The sequence below is a fragment of the Phoca vitulina genome, unplaced genomic scaffold, assembly GCF_004348235.1.
Source record: "Phoca vitulina isolate PV1807 unplaced genomic scaffold, GSC_HSeal_1.0 scaffold17, whole genome shotgun sequence".
Taxonomy (NCBI): domain Eukaryota; kingdom Metazoa; phylum Chordata; class Mammalia; order Carnivora; family Phocidae; genus Phoca; species Phoca vitulina.
Window position 1 is genome coordinate 7,000,837 of NW_022589720.1, and position 19,435 is coordinate 7,020,271.

A 19,435-nucleotide genomic window follows, 5' to 3' on the forward strand; every position below is an offset into this window, starting at 1 on the left:
TCTTGGAGAGCCGAGCCACGCGTAACAGAGTCAAGCGAATTCCTCCCATGGAAGTGTCCTGCAAGCAGCAAAGACCTTGTCCCTTGGGGGTTCCCACATCTATCCTCCACCCGCTCTCGTCTCTGGCCCAAAGGGCTCTTGTGCAGGGAAGGCTCAGCCGTTTCCTTCACTGTGACTGAACACGGAACTCAAGCCAACAAAGCCCCACATGCCTTTAAATCCAAACCTGTATCTTAGGCCTTTTGGGGACAGAGAACAGGTCAGGTAATGGCGGCTGAGTGAGGGGCAGCGCCCGGGGAAGGGCGGCCTGACAGGGCTGTCATGGGGACAGGAAGCCCCCGCCAGAGCTGCAGCCTAAGCTGGATGAGGGCAAGAAGAAAGACCCCAGTCTCTCTGCTCCCCGCCCATGCCTCCTGTGGTCTGAACCCAAGACAACAGGGAAGCCTGGCTGGGGGGCAAGCCAAGTGGGGCACGTGAGGCCCATGGGGCAGAGAGCGGATGGGGAGGGGATGAAGACCGCCCAGCTCAGCACTATCAGGAGAGGCTCTGTGAGACATCTGGTCCCCCCGCCTCTCTTCTGTGTGAAGATGTGAGGGGTAAGGTAGGGAGGGGGCGCTACTGTGATTTTTGAAGGTTTACGAATCCCCACAATATTAACCAGAAACTTTAAAAAGGGCAGAATGGCGACAGGTCAGAGGATTGGGGCAAAGAAGATTCTCTCAAACCCCCTTGGCATCTGTTCTTTCCTCTAACATAGGAAGGAAAGGCGCATGGAGACTCAGGATCTCTTCAGCTACAGGAGGTTTTGAGGAAATCTGAAAGCGCTGACAGCACAGACGTGGAGAAACTGAAGATCGGTGAGGCCAGGAGAAATACACCACGATGATGACAAATGAAGGAGGATGGAAACAGAAATCATCCAGATTGTTGAAAGAGGACAGTTTATGAGAGAAACATATTCAGACTGCACGGCCATGGGTCAAACTCAGCCGAGTGAACTTCGTGCAAGCTAAATTTATCAGTGGGGTGGTTAGAAAAGAACTCAATACAGGACAGAGACAAGGAGAAACACCAAGAGCGTGAGAGAGAAGCAGGCAGGTAGACAGAGAGACAGACATGGGGGTGGGGGAGAGAAACCGGAGGAAGCGGGTCGAAAGGTACAAACTTCCAGTCCTAAGATAAGTAAGTCTTGGGGATATCATGGACAACACGATGGCTAGAGTTCATTTACATTGCTGGATGGGACCTCTGAAAGTTGCTAAGAGAGGAGATCCTTTTTTTCACAAAGAAAAGAAAAACCTTTTGGGGGGGTATCTACATGAGATGATGGGAGTTACCTGAACTTACTGTGGTGATCATTTCACAGTTTAGGCAAGTGATGTCACGATGCTGTACGCCTTCACCCATGTGGTGCAGACATGATATCTCAGTAAAACGCACAGGGAAAGAAAGAACCCACTGCACTAGACATCCTCCCCCTGCAACCTTGGGCACTGCTGTAAGATAATAGTCTCTAGGCAAAGAGATGCTATGCATGTTCTCTGTCCAAATGTCTGGATGAGCAAAAGATGAGCTGATAAGACAGAGAAAAAGAGGAAGAACCTGAAATAAGTGACGATAAATGAAAGAATGTTGTGGAATGAGGTAGAAAAACATAGAACACGGGGTGCGTGAGTGGCTCAGTTGGTTAAGCGTCTACCTTCAGCTCAGGTCATGATCCCAGAATCCCAGGATCGAGCCCTGCAATGGGCTCCCAGCTCAGTGGGGAGTCTGCTTCTCCCTCTGACCCTCCCTCTCTCTCTCTCTCTCTCAAATAAATAAATAAAATCTTAAAAAAAAGAAAAGCATAGAACAGTTATTGCAATAAAAACACTGGAAAGAAAAGGAACTGTGCTGGGCACTTGTCAGTAAGAGTATTTCATGATTGCAATTTGCAGGGTAAGAGCAGGGGCTTTCTGTTTTGGCCAGGGGCGGGGTAACTGCAGACTTTGAGGGGCAGTATTTTCCACCCAGGACCATTGCAGTCGGTTCCATTAACTTTCAGAGCAAGAAGAACTTGCAACATGCAGAAAAGCACGTGGGCAGTCAAACTCTCATCGCATTTAATTACACCCTCCTTTTGACACTGAATATATTAGTTTGAGAATCTGCCTAGGGAACAGATCTGTGAGTAATGGGGTAGGTTTCTATTATTCCCCTTTCCCACATGAGTAAGTATTTTTATATTTTGTTAGTGTTCCTTAGAAATCAGAAATAAAGCTATCTACAATATATTCTCTGTGGTTGTGCTATCTCCAGGTTTCTGCCAAGTGACTTTCTATTTGAGGTATGTGCTTTGTTTCATTAAATATTATATATTAAGCCACAGTAAGACATGTATCACATACAGGTAGTTTAGTGTATGCCAGGCACTGTGATGAGTGATTTCCATGTCTTAACTCTGCAATGTTCGTGGTACCTACATCCCATTTCACAGATAGGCAAATTGAGGTTCAGATGAGGCTCAATTTACTCAGAGTCTCACTGGTAGTGAAAGACCCAAGAATCAGTCTAAACAAGCTAATCCAGAGCCTGTGATCTCAGCCACTTCATTCCGTAATGTGATTCACAGAACCTTCCCTGATGAGAGTCTCATGGAAACCAGCACCATACAATTTTATCCCTAATTGTTATAATAGCAGAGTTCCCTTCACCTAGGAAATAATGGATTCCCAAGCGCTAGCTAAGGAAGATTCAATTCTTATTAACAAGCATAATCTATAATCCTACATTTGATTCACTCATGTTCAATTCATTAATTCCCAAGTAACCAAGGATGTAGATGCATTCGATAGGTACAGAGATCCCTGGAGTATATCTGGAAGTTCTTCTGTACTCCAACTATTATCCTCATAGTTAAATCAAAGTCTTCTATCTTCTGCTGGGATGTTTTTTCAGAAGTCAAAAGATCTTCATTTATTCTCAAAGTTCATGACCTTTTGGTCAGTGATTGTAACACAACAGCATATTGGATGTGCTCCTTGGAAAGGACTGTCTCATATTACAGTATCAGTGTAATATCCCTAAATCTCTCTCCATGAGCGAACTGCACAAGGGAAAGCTAGCACCTTTGAAGAGGAGTAAGCAGGAGCACTATGGGCTATGACAGGATGGGCGAATAGGGGCAGTCTTTAAAATGGGAGCACTAATGCCTATCCCCAGGGTGATCATGACATTAAATGAGATAATCCATTGAAATGGCCGAACACTGCACTCACCACATGGTGTAGACACACAATTAACCTCAGCTCCCTCTTCCTTCTTTTACAGTAGATTTCAGTACAAAATTCGGAAATAATGTCTAACCTGCTATCTGAGCATAATATGCAAGGTGACCACGGGGTCACCTATCGGTGGGTGCACCCATCAGTCACTGCTCTGGGGAGAGGTTGGCAGCTGGAAATGTCACTATCTTGTAGATTGGGGATAATGTCAGAAGCACTGGATTTAAGTCCCAATTTCTTTCCCAATGTAGTTTTAGAATCTTCTATAAACCCTTTAGACGGTGCTCCATGGTGCCGCTTTCTAAATGGAGGGCTCTGGGCTCAATCATTGCTGAAGTATCGTTTCACTGCAAAGGTGCTACTTACACAACGTCCTAGGAAAGAACCAGTTATTGCAAGACATCGAGGTGTTTATGAAGTATACGTATCTTCCTAGTTATTGCATGATGTATTTTGGAACAGGGAGCCATTGTATGAGACAGTACACTGGTGATCATGCACCTGCAAAGGATGTGGATGGTATTCGGGCATCAGTAAAGCCCAGGGAGATTCTTAAGACAATGCTATCCTTGTAAAGCAACATTGCAAGTTATGCAGGACATAAATAATATTCAAATCACTTCTGGACCTGTAAATTCAGATCTTGCTTGAGTACTTCAAATCTCTTAAACAGAGAATGTGTTCAATTATAATTACATAAGCCACCAGAACGTTAATCTATACATCAGTCAACTATTGCCCTGTCTCCTGGATGATAGAAATCCACAAACATTTTAAAACAGGAATCTTTTAGTGGAAAATAGGTATTCTTGGGCACTAAGTCCCTGGGAGGGTTTCCAGGGGTCCGTCACCAAGTGGAACTCTCCAGACAGCGGAGGATCTGCCTGGGTTCCAACTGCAGCACTGACTTTGGGGGACTGGGTTGTGCTACATCGCTGGTCTGAAGTTCATGAACACTTACTTGGTAGGTTCCCACAGAGTCTGCTTTACCCTCATTGTACCCCATGTTTGCCTAACTCCCACTGAGCTCCACATGGTAGCATCTACACTTTCATTATTAAACTTTCGCTTTTACATTGGAGATAAGATGCTCTGGTCTCATTCAAAAATCCCTCAGCTTATAAAGCTTAATTTCCTTTGGATAAAGATATGTAGGTAAAGAAAATTATTTAACTGATTATAGGATTTTTCACTATACATGTGTATGTATGTGTATGCATACTTATATATAGTATACATCTCTGAAATCAGTTTGCATCTTGCAATCTACGGTAGCATATTTTGTCCTTATAAAACAACAATGGCATATCAGAAATTATGAAATGCAGTAGATTTGGCCAATAAAATCAAACCTTTCTTCTATTTTAGTCAAAATAAAAAAATAACATGGAAGCAAAATTATATTTTAAGAGCTTTTAAAAATACCTTTCTAAGACAGCTCTGTAATAATGCTAATAATTTTCATTGAGCTCATTTCTTTCTAAGAGACAGATTTTTGGAAAAAGATATACAATTGATACAGTTGCTAAAAAACAAAACTGCAGGGGCGCTGGGTGGCTCAGTTGGTTAAGTGTCTGACTCTTGGTTTGGCTCAGGTCATGATCTCATGGGATGTGAGATCCAGGGGCATCAGGCTCCAAGCTCAGCAGGGAGTTGGCTTGAAGATTCTCTTCTTCTGCCTCTCCCCCCACTCATGCTTGCTTTCTCTCTCTCTCTCTCTCTCTCTCTCAAATAAACAGATCTTAAACAACAACAACAAAAACCTACAGACTCAAAATGGAGCTTCTTATGCCAATAAGCCCCATGTCACCAAACTGAGACTTGACTTAATTACAATTTTGGTTCTTCTAGAAAAGGAATCTTAAACCAATCAGGAAATGCCTGATTAGCACTAGTTAGGTCATCTGCCTGATAGACCCCTGTCATCCGCTAAGGAAAGTAACTTTGCAATAACCAACCTGCTTTTTTGCCTACTATAACTTCTTTGTTCTCACTTACTCCTGTCTATGAAAGTGTTTGATTTTGTGTAGCTCCTCAGAGCTCCTTTCCATCTGCTAGATTAGATGCTGCCTGATTGGAACTGATTTTTGTTCAAATAAACTCTTAAGATTTTTAACGTGCCTCAGTTTCTACAAGTAGATATCTTACAAGCAGATGTCTCAGATATCCACAAAACCACGGGTCATAGACTGATGGCCTTACTGCTTAAGAAGAACTGTTATTATATTCTTCTGCCCTTTCTGACATTAAAAATGCAAGGTCAAACATATACGAGAAGATGGTGCTGATTTCTTCGAAAGTACATGCCCGTAATTTAGAGCTACATTTATGTTTTCTCTAGATGCAAAGATTTAAAGTGAACATGCTTTTAAAGTATTTTCAGAAATGAGAGAGAACTTGGCACAAACACTGGCATTTTTCTAATCAATTTCAAGAAACACTGAAGAAAACCTTGCTTCTAAACTCAGAGAGCTGAAGCTCCATAACCCAGAGGACCAGCAGCGAACCCCATTGTAAAGCTCTGCTCAGGGCCCGGATGCGCTGATCTCACACCTTTGCAGTAAAAGGCTTCGATCTTGTGCCCACCTTTGGGAGATGATGCTGGTTTTACTAACCCTGGCCTTCCTCATGTCACATTGCCTGATTTCCCCTTACAAACTGAAGGATAGGCTTCATGAGCATGTGGTTAGGTAATGAAAAGAGCAGATTCCTTGATAGGAACCAGAGTGACTGCCCCGATGGCACGGGCCGTTCTGCTGGGAGAGGGCGGATCTCAAGTAACAGAACGTGCTGCTTCTTTCCCAGCTCTCCCCTGCAGAGGTGAGCGAGCACTGACAGTCACAGAGATCAGAACCTACGTGACAGCACAGCGACTCAATCAGTTTTCAAATATGTGGAGGTTAACAGCTATTGCTCATATGGTCTGAGGACAGAAAAAAGAGTTTGAGTCCATTGCATTAAGAGTTCTAAAGACAAAGGAAAACAAATAAGCTGGCTCCTACAAGTGGGGCCTCAAACAAAAACACAGGCAAAGGAAACTGTTTTCCTAGGTTCAAAGAACTGGCTCCAAGCAGAAGTGAGTCTCTTCATTCTGTGGGTTCACAGTGGGAATGGCCGTCATGGTCTGTCTCCCAGGCCTTCCCGTGACCCTGAGCAGGATCCAGGAGACTGTCCCACATGGGGCCCAATAGGAATATCCTTTATTTTATTCTTTTAAAAGCTCTACTTATCTCAGTTTCTAGAATTATAGCTCCCATGGGAAAGTGATGGGTATGGAAGTCACTATTTTATTAATGCTAAAAAGGGCAAAAGAGTCCACACCAATCTCTGGAGAGAAAACCCAAGAATGAAACAGAAATTACACCCCATTTGCAAATCAGCAGTGTCTTCTCTTAAGATGTGTTTCTTCAAAGCAGACAAAAACCTTATGGCAACATCCTGTGTGGCTCTAGCGAAAGCTCAGAACGGAACGAGTTGAGAGAGCACAGACTGGGTTTGCAAGGAAGGTTCCAGACGCGCGAACAGGACATGGGTTAGGATTTAGGACAGCTGGGTTCCCACTGACTGCTTTCTGAGGCTGGAGAACATGCACACTTACTGGACAGGTGGAGGTGCTCTGCTCCCACTGCGTCATGCTCAGGCTCTCCTCCAGGCTCGTGCATTTCTTCATCACCATGTCCCAGCCACAGTAAGGGTCCTGGGCCCCAATGCAGGAACTGCAAACACACACCCAAAGGTCAACAGAGAGGCAGCCTTACCCACGCTACAACAGATGCGAGCTTAGGCGAGTCTGGCCCTGATGAATTGACATGGGAACTATTTAGGAGAAACCAAGTTTTAGCTTGCATACTAGAGGACACTGTATGCATGCATCCGTAAGTATCTAATGAAATCAATTAACTGTGGTTCAAATATCTCTATTTTTCCTAAGATGACTAAAGGACTGTCTGTGCCAACATGAGCCTTTTGGTGTCATGCTCAAAAACACTAAACGTTGTTATCACCACCACCATCATCATCACTATCATCGACACCACCACCACGTCCATCCCCTTAGCAAGAGGTCGTATTTGCTAAAAACCTGTTGTATCTTCCAGACAACTTTTATAAGATGCATTATTATTTTCACTTTATCATCATCATCACCATCACCACCACCACCATCATCACCATCACCACCATCATCAACATCACCACCATCACCATCACCACCACCACCATCATCACCACCATCACCATCATCATCACCGCCATCTCTACCACCATCACCATCACCACCATCATCACCATCACCACCATCACCATCACCACCATCATCATCATCACCACTATCTCTACCACCATCACCACCACTACCATTATCACCACCAACACCACGACCACCATCATCACCACCATCACCATCATCACCATCTCTACCACCATTATCACCACCATCACCACCACTACCATTATCACCACCATCACCATGACCACCATCATCACCATCACCATCATCACCACCATCACCATCATTACCACCATCACCTCCACCACCACTATCATCATCATCACCTTAATAACATGTTATTTGCTGAACACCTACTGTAATGTATCAATTTATTATATCATTTAGACACTTAACTCTAATGAGGGAGGTAGTATTATTTTTACTTTATTGATAAGAAAACTGAGGCACAGAAGAGTTAAGAAATTGGCCCGACAAGCAAATACACCCCAAACCCTTCAACATGGTTAGTTTGAATTTAATAAAATAGGAAAGTCTTCCTTTTGGGTACCGTAGCTTAAAAATGAATTAAAAATTTCAATTTAATAGTAACTTAATATAGCTCCAACTGCAATATTCAATACATTATTTCAGAAGTATTACAGAGATGGTGGATACTTTATTTTGGCTTTGTCCCCATGAAAGAGTTCATACACCACAGGGGTGTCATTAGATGAAGATTTTGGCCCCTATGTTATCAATACAAGAGAAGGTGTTCGAGGGTGGAGGGAAGTAGGCAGAGTGACAGTGATTCAGCCAAAATTCTACAAAAGATGACCCCACAGGCAAACAGGGCATTGAACACCTGAGAATTCTCTCTCTGAAGGGGCCAAGAGGTCAGACATGTAGGAAACGAGAGAGAAGAAAGGCAGGCTAGTGCAGCACAAAAATGCTAACGTCTTCTTAGAGGTAAGGGGCCCCTTCGGGCTGGGAGAATCTGGGAAAGGGCTACCAGTTAACCAAGAGCAGGTCTAGAAATCATAGCCTAACTATCAAACATGGGCCAAGGAGGTAGTATAAGTAACATTAAATTGTTAATATTAATGATACAAAATAATCCTAATTAACATACCAAATGTGATTACCACATATCAAGCACTATTCTAAGAACCTGGCCTCTGTCAGCTCATTCCAACCTCACAGAACCTTACAAATATAATCCCTCGATTAGCTCCTGCATTTATTTTAAATGAAATAAATTAGTCACTTTAAAATGCAGAAACCCAAGCAGAGAAAGATGAACTTGAAGTCCCACAGTAGGGGAAGATACCTCTAAAGACAATAAGTCAAGCAATAATGGTATAAAACTATTATTTATTGTTACTATGGAATTCTTATTAATTTACCACCCAAAGAAGTTCAAAAAGAGATGGTTAAAACTGGCTCTTCTCCCAGCAGGACTAGGTTGGGTGGAGAGGGACATAGAACAGTTAGTTGCCTGTCACCATAGCCTCATTAGAACTTGTTGGTAAGTGACTGTGCACATGTTAAAGGTAAACTGAGGCACATTAAAATTTTGAATAATCTGGTAGCACCAAATCTGAAGTGCTTAGGAGGCTCCCCTAACAGAAGCTAAGGGAGAGAAGTTTACAGAGAAGACTTGGAAGCAAACCAAGGAAATTATTTGATTGGCTACAGCTTAACTGGTGGCCTTATTTGGGAAAGCCTGGTTGACTGGGATTGGTCCTTCCAAAGTGTCACTTTCCCAGATTCAAGCGTGGACTTGAATCCCAGACTCTGGCTTTGGTTTTGGTCGGCTTAGGTCGGCTACCAAGGCTTTAGGGCCACCCCAGTCTAAGGCCTCTTGCTGAATTACCTTACTAGGCATATAATAACTGCATGTGAAAAATCAAACGAAACAGTTATAACAGACAAAGTACATGTTTTCCTTCCCCAGAAGTAGGTACTATTCACACATTCATTTGTTTGGGGGATATTTTCTTTGCACAAAACAGTATTTACGCATAGATATGTCTATATACACATATATATTTTTGTTGTTTTTAGTAAGTACAGTTAGATATAACACATGCAAAGGGACTGTACACACAGCCTCCTGTTTTGCTTTTTACACATAAAAACATATTGTGACATTTTTTCTTATCAGTATCTTATCTTAGCTCTACCTGATTCCTTATACGGCTGTATAGTATTCTGTTACCTACAAGAACCAACATTTATTTAAATCCTTTAGAAGCAAGGCTGTAATGCACACCTTTGTACGTATTTTCTACATGATAAACTTCTTTTTTTTATTATGTTCAGCTAGCCACTGCATAGCACATAGTTAGTTTTTGATGTAGTGTTCAGTGATTCATTAGTTACGCACACACTGTGTTGACGAGGTAGAAGTTATAGGTATTCATGATTTTGTACCAATCAACAGTTTGGAGGGTAACTCTTTCTCCTCTCCATTTCATGCTGAATGCTACTTTTTTTTTTTAACTTTGCCCTTTCTGATAGATAAAAATACTCTTCTAGTTCTCTGTTCTATTTGTTCAGTTGTGAGATGAAAATTTAGTGTGTGTGCGCGCGCGCGTGCGCACGCATTGATGGATTATCCGTATTTCCGTTCCTGTAAATTTCCTATTTGTAACCAATTCCTGCTTTTTGCTTCTTTTTGATTAACTGGCTTCACTGTTTTTATGTAGTCATTGCAAGTGAAAATTTCTGTATTAGAAAATTAACCTTCTGTCAATAATGTTTCCAATACTTTTATCCTACTTGTCATTAAATATTTTTCCTGAGATACCAATGTTTTAAATTTTTATGCAGTAAAGTTTATGGATCTTTTCCTTCACAGCATCTGAATTTTGTGCCATATTTTGAAAGAGCTTCCACACTTAAAAATCATAAAAACATTTATGCAGAATTCCTTCTGATCCTTTTATAGTATCATTTCATTTGCCTCCCTGTCTGTGATCCATGTGAAATGTATTTCTAGCAACTCTCCTTTCCTCCCTCCATTTGTTGAATTAAAACAAACAAGCAAACAAACAAACAAACATGTATATATATTTTTAAACCTAAACTTCTCAATCCTCATACCAACACAAGCAGATCTGGGACAACAACAAGGAAGCTGTTCACGGTTTCTTTTACCTTTTTCTACCAATTTCAGACATCCTTTTTAAATACAAGTTTACAACACAGAGTGTGAGCATCAGCTTTTGAAAATCTCTAGTTCTTGAGGTTTGGGAATATAATTTTTTTCATAACTTACTTTTAAATAAAAATTCATTTCAATGATCAGTTCCATAGAGTAGAATTTGGCCTGTACTTATAGTACATAAAGCATATTCCACATTTCTCAATTTTAAGAATTAATCATTTTTAAGACACACAATTGATTTAATAACTTTTTTTTTAGGGGATAAGAAAGATGAAAATAAACCAGTGACTGTGTAAGACAGGAAAGTGTGCGTTTTTGTATCTACAAAATAAGATATTTCACATATTGTCACTGAGCTCAGGGTCAGCAAATCGTCCCTGTGCAGATGTTGTTCTGTAGGAAGTTTCTGGAAATCTGAAGACCCCTCAACTGGGAGACAGATCTGGGTGCAGTGAGAACTAAGAACCTTCTGCTTCCTGCTGTGACCTCCCTTGCTGTGACAGTGGCGATCTGACCCACAGTGTCCGTGTCTTACTGAACCAACTGGCCACATTGATTCCACAGCGTGTATCACACATGGGAACCTCACTGAGCATGATCCCATTTTCACATGGGTAAGCAAACAGGACAAAGCAACACTTGCAAAATGATTCAAAGGCCTAAATTCCTTTTAATGTTTGTTATTAAAGCAACATGACCATTAGACAAAATTAAAATTCCAAAAAACAGGAAAATTCCACCAGCCCCCTCCCTTTGCTCCTGGCTTCTCTTTGCAAATCTTCCTGCAGGACTGAAACAATGCCACAGGGTTACACAGGATACACAGGATATAAGCTGTTTTCAATGAAAAGCTGCTTGTAAAAACACCTCTCTCTTCCCATAATGTTGAGGACTTTGCACATTCTTAACATTCTACTTATCCCTTGAACTATTAAAAGTTCTTTACAGGCACAAATGCCCATTCATTAAAAATTCCATTTATAGATAAATATGTTTTCCTCAGTCAAAATATTTCAGGCCATGGCAAAATTCTGATGAGCCCTACCTTTACACTAAGAAAAACCAATCATCATAACTTATTGCTCTGGGAAGGTGGGTCTTTTAAAGAGACCGCGTGGAAAATCAGATGTCTTATTAATGTGGCCATCGTGAAAGAGGCTTTTCTTCATTGCCCTTTGAAAATGTTTTTCTTTGTATGATGAATCTTTTTAATAAAAAATTTTCCCCATTTTGTTAATAACCTTAGATTATTCTCATTTGATCTATTGCCTTGATATTTTAAAGTATCTGAATTCAGAAAATATGTTGGTCAGAATATGAAAGTTTAATTTAAAAACACATTTCTTGAGAATATGCTTTACAGCTAAATGTCTATTTAGAGACAGGCCTTAATTCTAGAAGAAGGATAAACTACTTTCCCTTTTCCAGGTCAGTAATATTAATGTTTAACTAAATGCTTCCTTTAAATTTTAAGGTTTACAGCTATGCTATTTCCTAATTTGAGTAATAGGGAAAAGAGGTGTGTTCATTACAATCTTTTCACTGTATTTCTAGACAGCTGGAGCTAATTACTGACTACCCCCTCGCATGTTCGATTATCTAAGTGTCAATGACTTTATCTGACTTGTTTGTTACACTAATTGTCATTAAATCAGCTTATTTTTTTTTTTTCTTAATAAAAAAGTTTATATTTTTCAAAGACATAGTATTTCACGGTTAGCCCCATCCTCAAAGACTCACATGAAAATGTAACATTTAAAATAGAAAAAGAGGAAAAAGTCAAATGACAGGAAGAAAAGAAAAGTCCGTTGAAAGCATTTGATTTACTTCTGGACTCTCTTTCTGGTTTTTGAACGGGTTTTTGTGGCCTCTTCTGTCTGTGTATCTGAGCATTCCATATCTTCAACACTGGATTTGGTGCTCTCCTCAATTCCTTTCTTGCACTTCATTATTGACTTTGTTCTCAAGCCTCCGTTCTCCACGAGGCTGAGGTCCAACTTGCCATCATGCTTGCTTCCTACAGCTCTCAGTCCTTGCAAAAGAGTGTCTCGTAAGTTCTGATAAAGAGGTTTCTCGGCATAGTTCAGTAATTTCAGTTTCCATGTATTTAGCAATCTCATCTGGCTTGTTTCTCTCAGGAAAACATTTGTCCATGAAATCTGCAATATTTTCTCTGTATCCAATTTTGGAATCTCTAACATAGTTAGGGTCTTTCAAATTATCCTCCCAAGGAAGATGGCCACTAAGCCACTGGATCATGCAATAACCAAGGATTTCCAAATCACCACGTCTTGACGGGGCGACACCATTGTGCGCATCAATGCTGGTGAATTCAATAATGCCATCATGACATCTTTTGGGGTCTTCTTTGTATTCTTTATGAATTCCTCTGGGCAATACCGGTAAGCAAGGCCGTAATCTACCAAGTACACCTGGTCAGGATTCTTGTAGCTCAAAGAAGATTTGAGGCCTTGATATCTCCGTGCACATACTCATGCTCGTGAATATATTCCAGAATATCCAGAATTCTCAAGCTTTGCTGCAAGACAGTTTTCCGAGAAAACCTTCTGGCATTTGCTTCATATGTTTTCTAAAGGTCACTCCCAAAGCGATCCATTATCATAAACCTGTAACTTTTTCCATTTTTATCATGTAGGCCAGACCCCCAATACTTAGGAACGCCCAGGTACTTCAGTTTATGGGTGCGAATCCACTTCTGAATTTGCTCTGGTTTGGCAGCTCGCTGGTAGAACTTCAGTTCAGTAAACAGAGGTCCATTGTCACTGGGCACAACTTTTACAACACAGGGTGCATCGCTTCGCACCGATTTTGAAGAATTCATATCAGCAAGATATATACAGCCGAAGCCACCCCGGCCAATGGGCGATCCTAGTTTCCACTCCTTCTCCGTCACATCAGTGATTATCTCCCCAGCTGCAAAGTGTTCTGCAAGTCGTCTCTTCCCAGGGCCCTGTCTTCCAGCCTGAGCTGCTTTTACACGAGGCATTTTCACCCGAGCCGGAGACGCGTCGCCTTCTGCACCGTACAAACTTCCCACCGCTTTCTAAATCAGCTTATTTTTGATCTTAAGAATTTTTGCCATATTAAGAAAATGCATTCATTAAACATGGGATTTTAAGTTTTTCAATCATTCATTCATTCGGGGCATACTTAGGAGCACCTGCCATGAACTAAACTGAAAACAGTGGGGGTGCCATGAACAGCAAAGCAGACACGGGCACTGTACCCACAGAACCTACCCTTTAGCAAAGGAAATAAACACTGATCAATAGCAACAACCATTTCCAAAGGAATAACGCGAAGAGGGAAACCCTATTTGGATGGATGAGTCTGGGGTCAGGAAATACCCAGGGAGCAGCATTTAAACTGGGATCAGTGAGATAAAGAGAAGTGATCCATTTGACATGGCTTAGGAAAAACAGAACATTTGGTAGCAAGATGGGCATGAGGAGGGCACTTAGGTAGGAGGGAACTTGGGGAGTTTAAAGGATGAGATAAATGGCGGCCAGACTCTGGTTGAAGCTTGAAGAGGAATGGGCAGAGCCCTGGAGCCCAGTTCAAGATTTAGGGTTTCCTAATAAGTGCTGTAAACTTTAAAATACTGTGCAAAAACCATGTGTCTATTTACTTAACATATTTCTACTATCATCATGATAGTAGTGGGATAGACGTATTTCTGTTCATGAATGATCTTTGCCTTAATTCCCAACATGATCTGAGATGTCTTATTCCTAATGACCAATGTCACTCTATACTTCAGAATCTGCTTTTAAGATTTGCATTAAAAACACTGTCTTACAAGAAATAAGACTGAAAAAATTCTAATGAGACAGTAAAGTGCTTGAGGAATGCATTGTAAGACATCCACACGTCCTTTAGTTGGTGAATCCACCCGAAACGTGTATTTTCTTCAGTTTCTGCTCCCATGAAACTGCCATGGGTTCTTTGTTTAAGGAGGCAATGTGACAGACCACAGCACATTCTATTAAGTGGTGCGAATTATTTTAACTGCACATTTGGATAGATTCACAATGATGTTTTGGACTACCTGGCAGGATGCCATGTGTTGAAGATACCAAGACCAGGAATGAACTTTCAGTCTTGTGAGGGAGGAAGAATATGTTCATGAATGTTGCCTGCCAACATAAGGAGGGCTAACTATTAAGTGAGAAGCTCAGACAATGGTGTGACAGGAGTCAGAGGAGAGAGAGGTAGACCAGAAGGGTTCCAAGGAAGATGCCATGCATAAGCTGGCTTCTGAATGAAGCTGGAGTTTAGCTGAGTGAGAGGAGCATCCTGGTCATGAAGGCCCCAGGAAGGATGAGAGAGTCATGTGCCTGAGGCATGATCAGGATGATGAGCAGAACAGCATGGCTGGCTGAGGTTTCCTTAAGATTCTTAGGAAGCATACTGATGTGAATAAAATGTTGGAGTTTTGCTTAGGCAAGAAAAATCTGGCGGTGGTGGACAGCATGTATCAAGTTGTGAAATCTACTAGAAGATTAATTTATAATTCCCAAGAAAAACCAAGATACAGCTACAATGTAATGGCATTTTTAAATTTAGGACAAATGCCAAGTAAACAAAGATATAATTACTAGTAAAAATACATGTTTATACTCATTATGCATCACTTGCTAAAGGCATTTAATAGTAATTCACGTTACATGTTATGATTTGTAGATGAAATGAGTGATCTAGAATTTCAATTAGTCGCTAACTTTAATACATTAAAAACTATTCACTATTGGCTTATCATTAAATGACATTGATTAAATACAATGAGGATTTTTTATATTTAAATTTGCTTTTAATATTCAATTAGAATATTTGATATGTATTGCCAGTAATACTAAGCAAGTATTTTTTCATTAAAATCTTATTAGGTGGATATATCACTCAAATTTTCCTGAAAAATCTGTTTTAAAACTGAATAAGACTGACACACATATTATGAAGCATTTTGGGAAAATTGACAGTAAAAAAGAAATAGTTAAAAGAGTAGAGAGTATTTGATATAAGCAAAAGAAAAGCGCTCTCTGGAATCTAGCAACTGTGATCAACTTGGGACATCAGCTTTGGTTTCTGACATGACACAGACAATCCCACTTCCCACACTCGTCACACACAGAACACTGAGCTGCTTATCTTACTCTCCCAGTGGATCTCAATCATCGTGAAATTTGTCTTTTAACAAACATACTGTCTTTCTGGAGAGGCCAAGTCTGCCCCCAGGATGAAACTCTCCAAGGAAGGCAGTTTTGTTCTCAGGGATCAAAACCAGGACAAAGAAGACACAGGGAATATCAGTGACTCAACATGAGCCCTTCACAGCTCAGGGATGCTGAGGTAATTGCTGCGAGAAAGGACCAGAAAACGCTGCATCCAAGTGCCCAAGAAGGAAAGAAAAGAATCCCTGGTCACTTCATTCAGGAAAAAGCCTGCACTGCTGGTATTCTATGTTCTCTACTCTACAAAACAGAGGTAATGGAAGGTCCATAGTCTCCTCTCCTCCCCTGCCAATCAGAGAAAAATGAAGACACAATTACTCTCTGCCCAACTCACATTTCTTCAAGGGAAACCCTTCTGTGGATGAGTAGATGAGGGTTTAATGGGCAGAATCAGAAAACACAGGAGAATATGAAGAGTTGTCAGTTATACTTGAAGAATGCACAAGGGGTCAAGTAATACATCTTAACTCTTACACAAAACTTTAGAGGACAGTAAGTCCAAAGAAAACATTTATATTACTCTGACTCCTTATAATTCACCCAACTTAACAGTTTAGCCATGAGTGAGTCATGAGGCTTAAATGCCAATGCCAGAGAACCCTCCTTTGAGAGCACAGCCAAGCCCAAGGGAAGAATTCTGGCTGTGTCAGCAGAGCAGTTATGGTAAGGGTGGCATCTACCTTGAATTTGGATTCCCTGGTGCCCCTCCCCAATCTGGTGACAGCACCAAGGAGGGTAAGCACTTGGCTCTCCCCACACCTGGCCCTGTCCAATCTCCCTCCATCAGTTGCCTGAATCTCAGCCTCTCTTGGATGGATAAATACATGATATAATGAGGAACTTGGGACAGGGAATTACTGAATATCCACTGACAGATGCTCCCACCAACTGAATGGAGCCTTGTTGACAGAATGCAGTCAGGGTAGAGTCTCACAAACTGCCAGAAAATTTATTTGCCAGACAGACCAAAGCCAGGTACATAATATAATACAAGGAGCACAGTCTGGCCCTGTACCTCTCAAATAAAGTGAAGTGCTTTAAAGGCAGAAAAGCAAATTCTTGACAGGTCCAGACTGATTGGTCCAGAGGCAACATGAAGTATATCTCAACAAAGAAGGCAAAGCACATATACAAGAGCTATTTGAATTTTTCCTCTTTTCTCTCTTCTCCTTTCTCTCTCTCTTTTGTTCCTTTCTTCCTTCCTTCCTTCCTCTCTCCTTCCTTCCTTCCTTCCTTCTTTTCTTATATTTGATTTTTATATAATTCCATTTGGGACACAGAGAAATTTTGAAACTAAGCCTTCAACAGAGTGTGCAAGGAGTGAAGAAATACCATTCACCAGCAATGCCAACTCAGCAGGATGTACATGAGCTGGCTATACCACTGAAGCAGGAAGGGAAAGGAACCATCTTCTACTGAATTCTTTTTATGTGCCAGACCCATTATGTACCCTGACTTTGTGCTTCCAGTAACACATTGTGCTTCCAATAACAAACAAGTGGTTTGCTTATAATCACATACCAAGTAAAAGCTTATCTAGGATCCACATGAATCCAAAGCTCATAATCTTTCCATATGCAAGCAGTTTTGCAGAATCATTAATTCATTGGATTATGCTGCAAATAAAAATCTTAAGGGAAGGTTGGTGGATAAAAGCCAAGGTGCTGCTGGCCAGGATAACTCAGGAGCAAGGATCTGGAGCTGAGAACACCACTGCAGCCCAAGCTTACCCATGGAGTTCTCCATGTAGCTTTAAACTGGGGAGTGCAAACGCAGGAAGCCTGTGGAATAGACACTAAATAGTGAAACTTCACATTGTGAGCTCTCTGGTTGTCTCTCTGCTCTCTCAAACTCCACTGAAGTACAAAAGGTTGGTAATGACACTGATTATCTGACTTTATCCAAGTGACTAGAACACAGATTGCCACTTAGGAAACAGAAACATGCTCTTTGAGGAAACTGAACAGAAAGCTGAACCCAAAACTGTGGGCTGGCTAATGCATCACCAAGGAAAGCTGAGAGCCTATACTAGTAGATTTGACCTATGGAATATTTGTAGTGCACTGGCTTGTTCTTAGAAATTGTGCTCTCCATGGCTACGGTAATATGATTACATTGAAGCATTTGACCAAGAGGGGTGCCTGTGTGACTTAGTTAAGTGTCCAACTCTTGGTTTTGGCTAAGGTCAGGATCTCAGGGTGTTGGGATTGAGCCCTGTGTCAGGCTCCACACTCAGCAGGGAGTTTGCTTGAAGATTCTCTCCCTCTGTCCCTCTTCCCGTTCACTCTCTTACTCTCTCTCTTAAATAAATAAATCATTAAAAAAATATTTGATCAAGAAAGAGAAGAAAAAATATGTACTCATAATCCCATGGTTGCAGAAGCAGCCCATGGCATCTCTACAAGATGGTGTTCACATATGTTCTTTGCTTTTATGGTGTATGTGAATCAAAATATGTGTTTATATCTTTGCCAAAGATGGATCTGCCATGAAGCTAAGGAAGCTTAAACGTCTTTACTTCATGATTCGTGAAGGAGCTGAGATTGGTCTTAGTCATTTTGTATTCAAAATTTTGATATTCTTTTCCTTAGCAAGACCCCCTACCAAATTGTATAAGCTTCAGACCCCACAAAATCTACATTTCTCCCTATTACAGAAAAAACAGTAGTATGATTTATGTTTCTTAAATTACTAGTCAAGTTTATGTATGTTCATCTTCGAACCTATCACATTTCAACTGTTCATTTTCCAACCTACCCAGGACCTGGGGGTATTAATCTATGATTTCACTAAAAAATAGTATTTCAGCGAAGCCCCTCTTACAGTGTGCTTTTCATAGTAGTAATTAGACGTTGGTGAATGTAATTTGTCTTTTCCTCCTATTTCTTAAAATTATAATGATAGCATACACATACTGCTGTTCTGCTTTTTGCTTTTTTCAGTTACTATCATATCATGCATATGTCTTCGTAGTCATCATTTATTGCCTTCAGAATAATCCACAGAGTGAATACTCTGTTATATGTTATAATATGTTATTATAACCTGGTGATTAATTCTCTATTAGAAATTTAAGATGGGAACACTGGTCGTGATTCAAATATAGCTTAAAAAATAACTGGACAGGGATGTCAGGCTGGAAGATTAGGTCCTAGTACAGTATAGGATCAGATTTTAATGATAAATTGATTTTGGGATAAAGTCTAAGGTAACTCTTGGTCCTTTGGCTCAAATCCACAATAGATATTCAGGAGATTTTATTCATGCCAGAATTACTCATTAGACTCTGAGCCCCATGAAGACAGGGTCAGGGATGCCTCATCCGTCATCCTACACTCAGGGGCTCGCTTTGTGCTTGGCACATATTAAGATCAATAAATATATTATGAATGAATTAACTAAGGAAAAGTCACAGTATTTAGAAGCTAATCCAAAGTCAATGCAAATAAAAACTCAAGACATTGAGATTTGGAAAATATCAAATTCATTTCGAAGGGAGAATATTTACTTTGTAAACTGAGTATACGTCAAAATTCCTTCC

General features: G+C 40.8%; 1 protein-coding gene and 1 pseudogene across 2 annotated transcripts in view; both read right to left on the reverse strand.

The window, feature by feature from the left end:
• SEMA5A (semaphorin 5A) overlaps nucleotides 1-19,435 on the reverse strand; it is a 463,746-nt gene that overhangs the window by 84,332 nt on the left and 359,979 nt on the right. For both annotated transcript variants that reach the window (XM_032415338.1, XM_032415337.1), the window contains exon 13: nucleotides 6,862-6,979. In XM_032415338.1, the coding sequence (XP_032271229.1) occupies nucleotides 6,862-6,979 (118 nt within the window). The remainder of the gene's footprint in view (nucleotides 1-6,861; nucleotides 6,980-19,435) is intronic.
• Nucleotides 10,904-13,733, reverse strand: LOC116639184 (annotated as a pseudogene).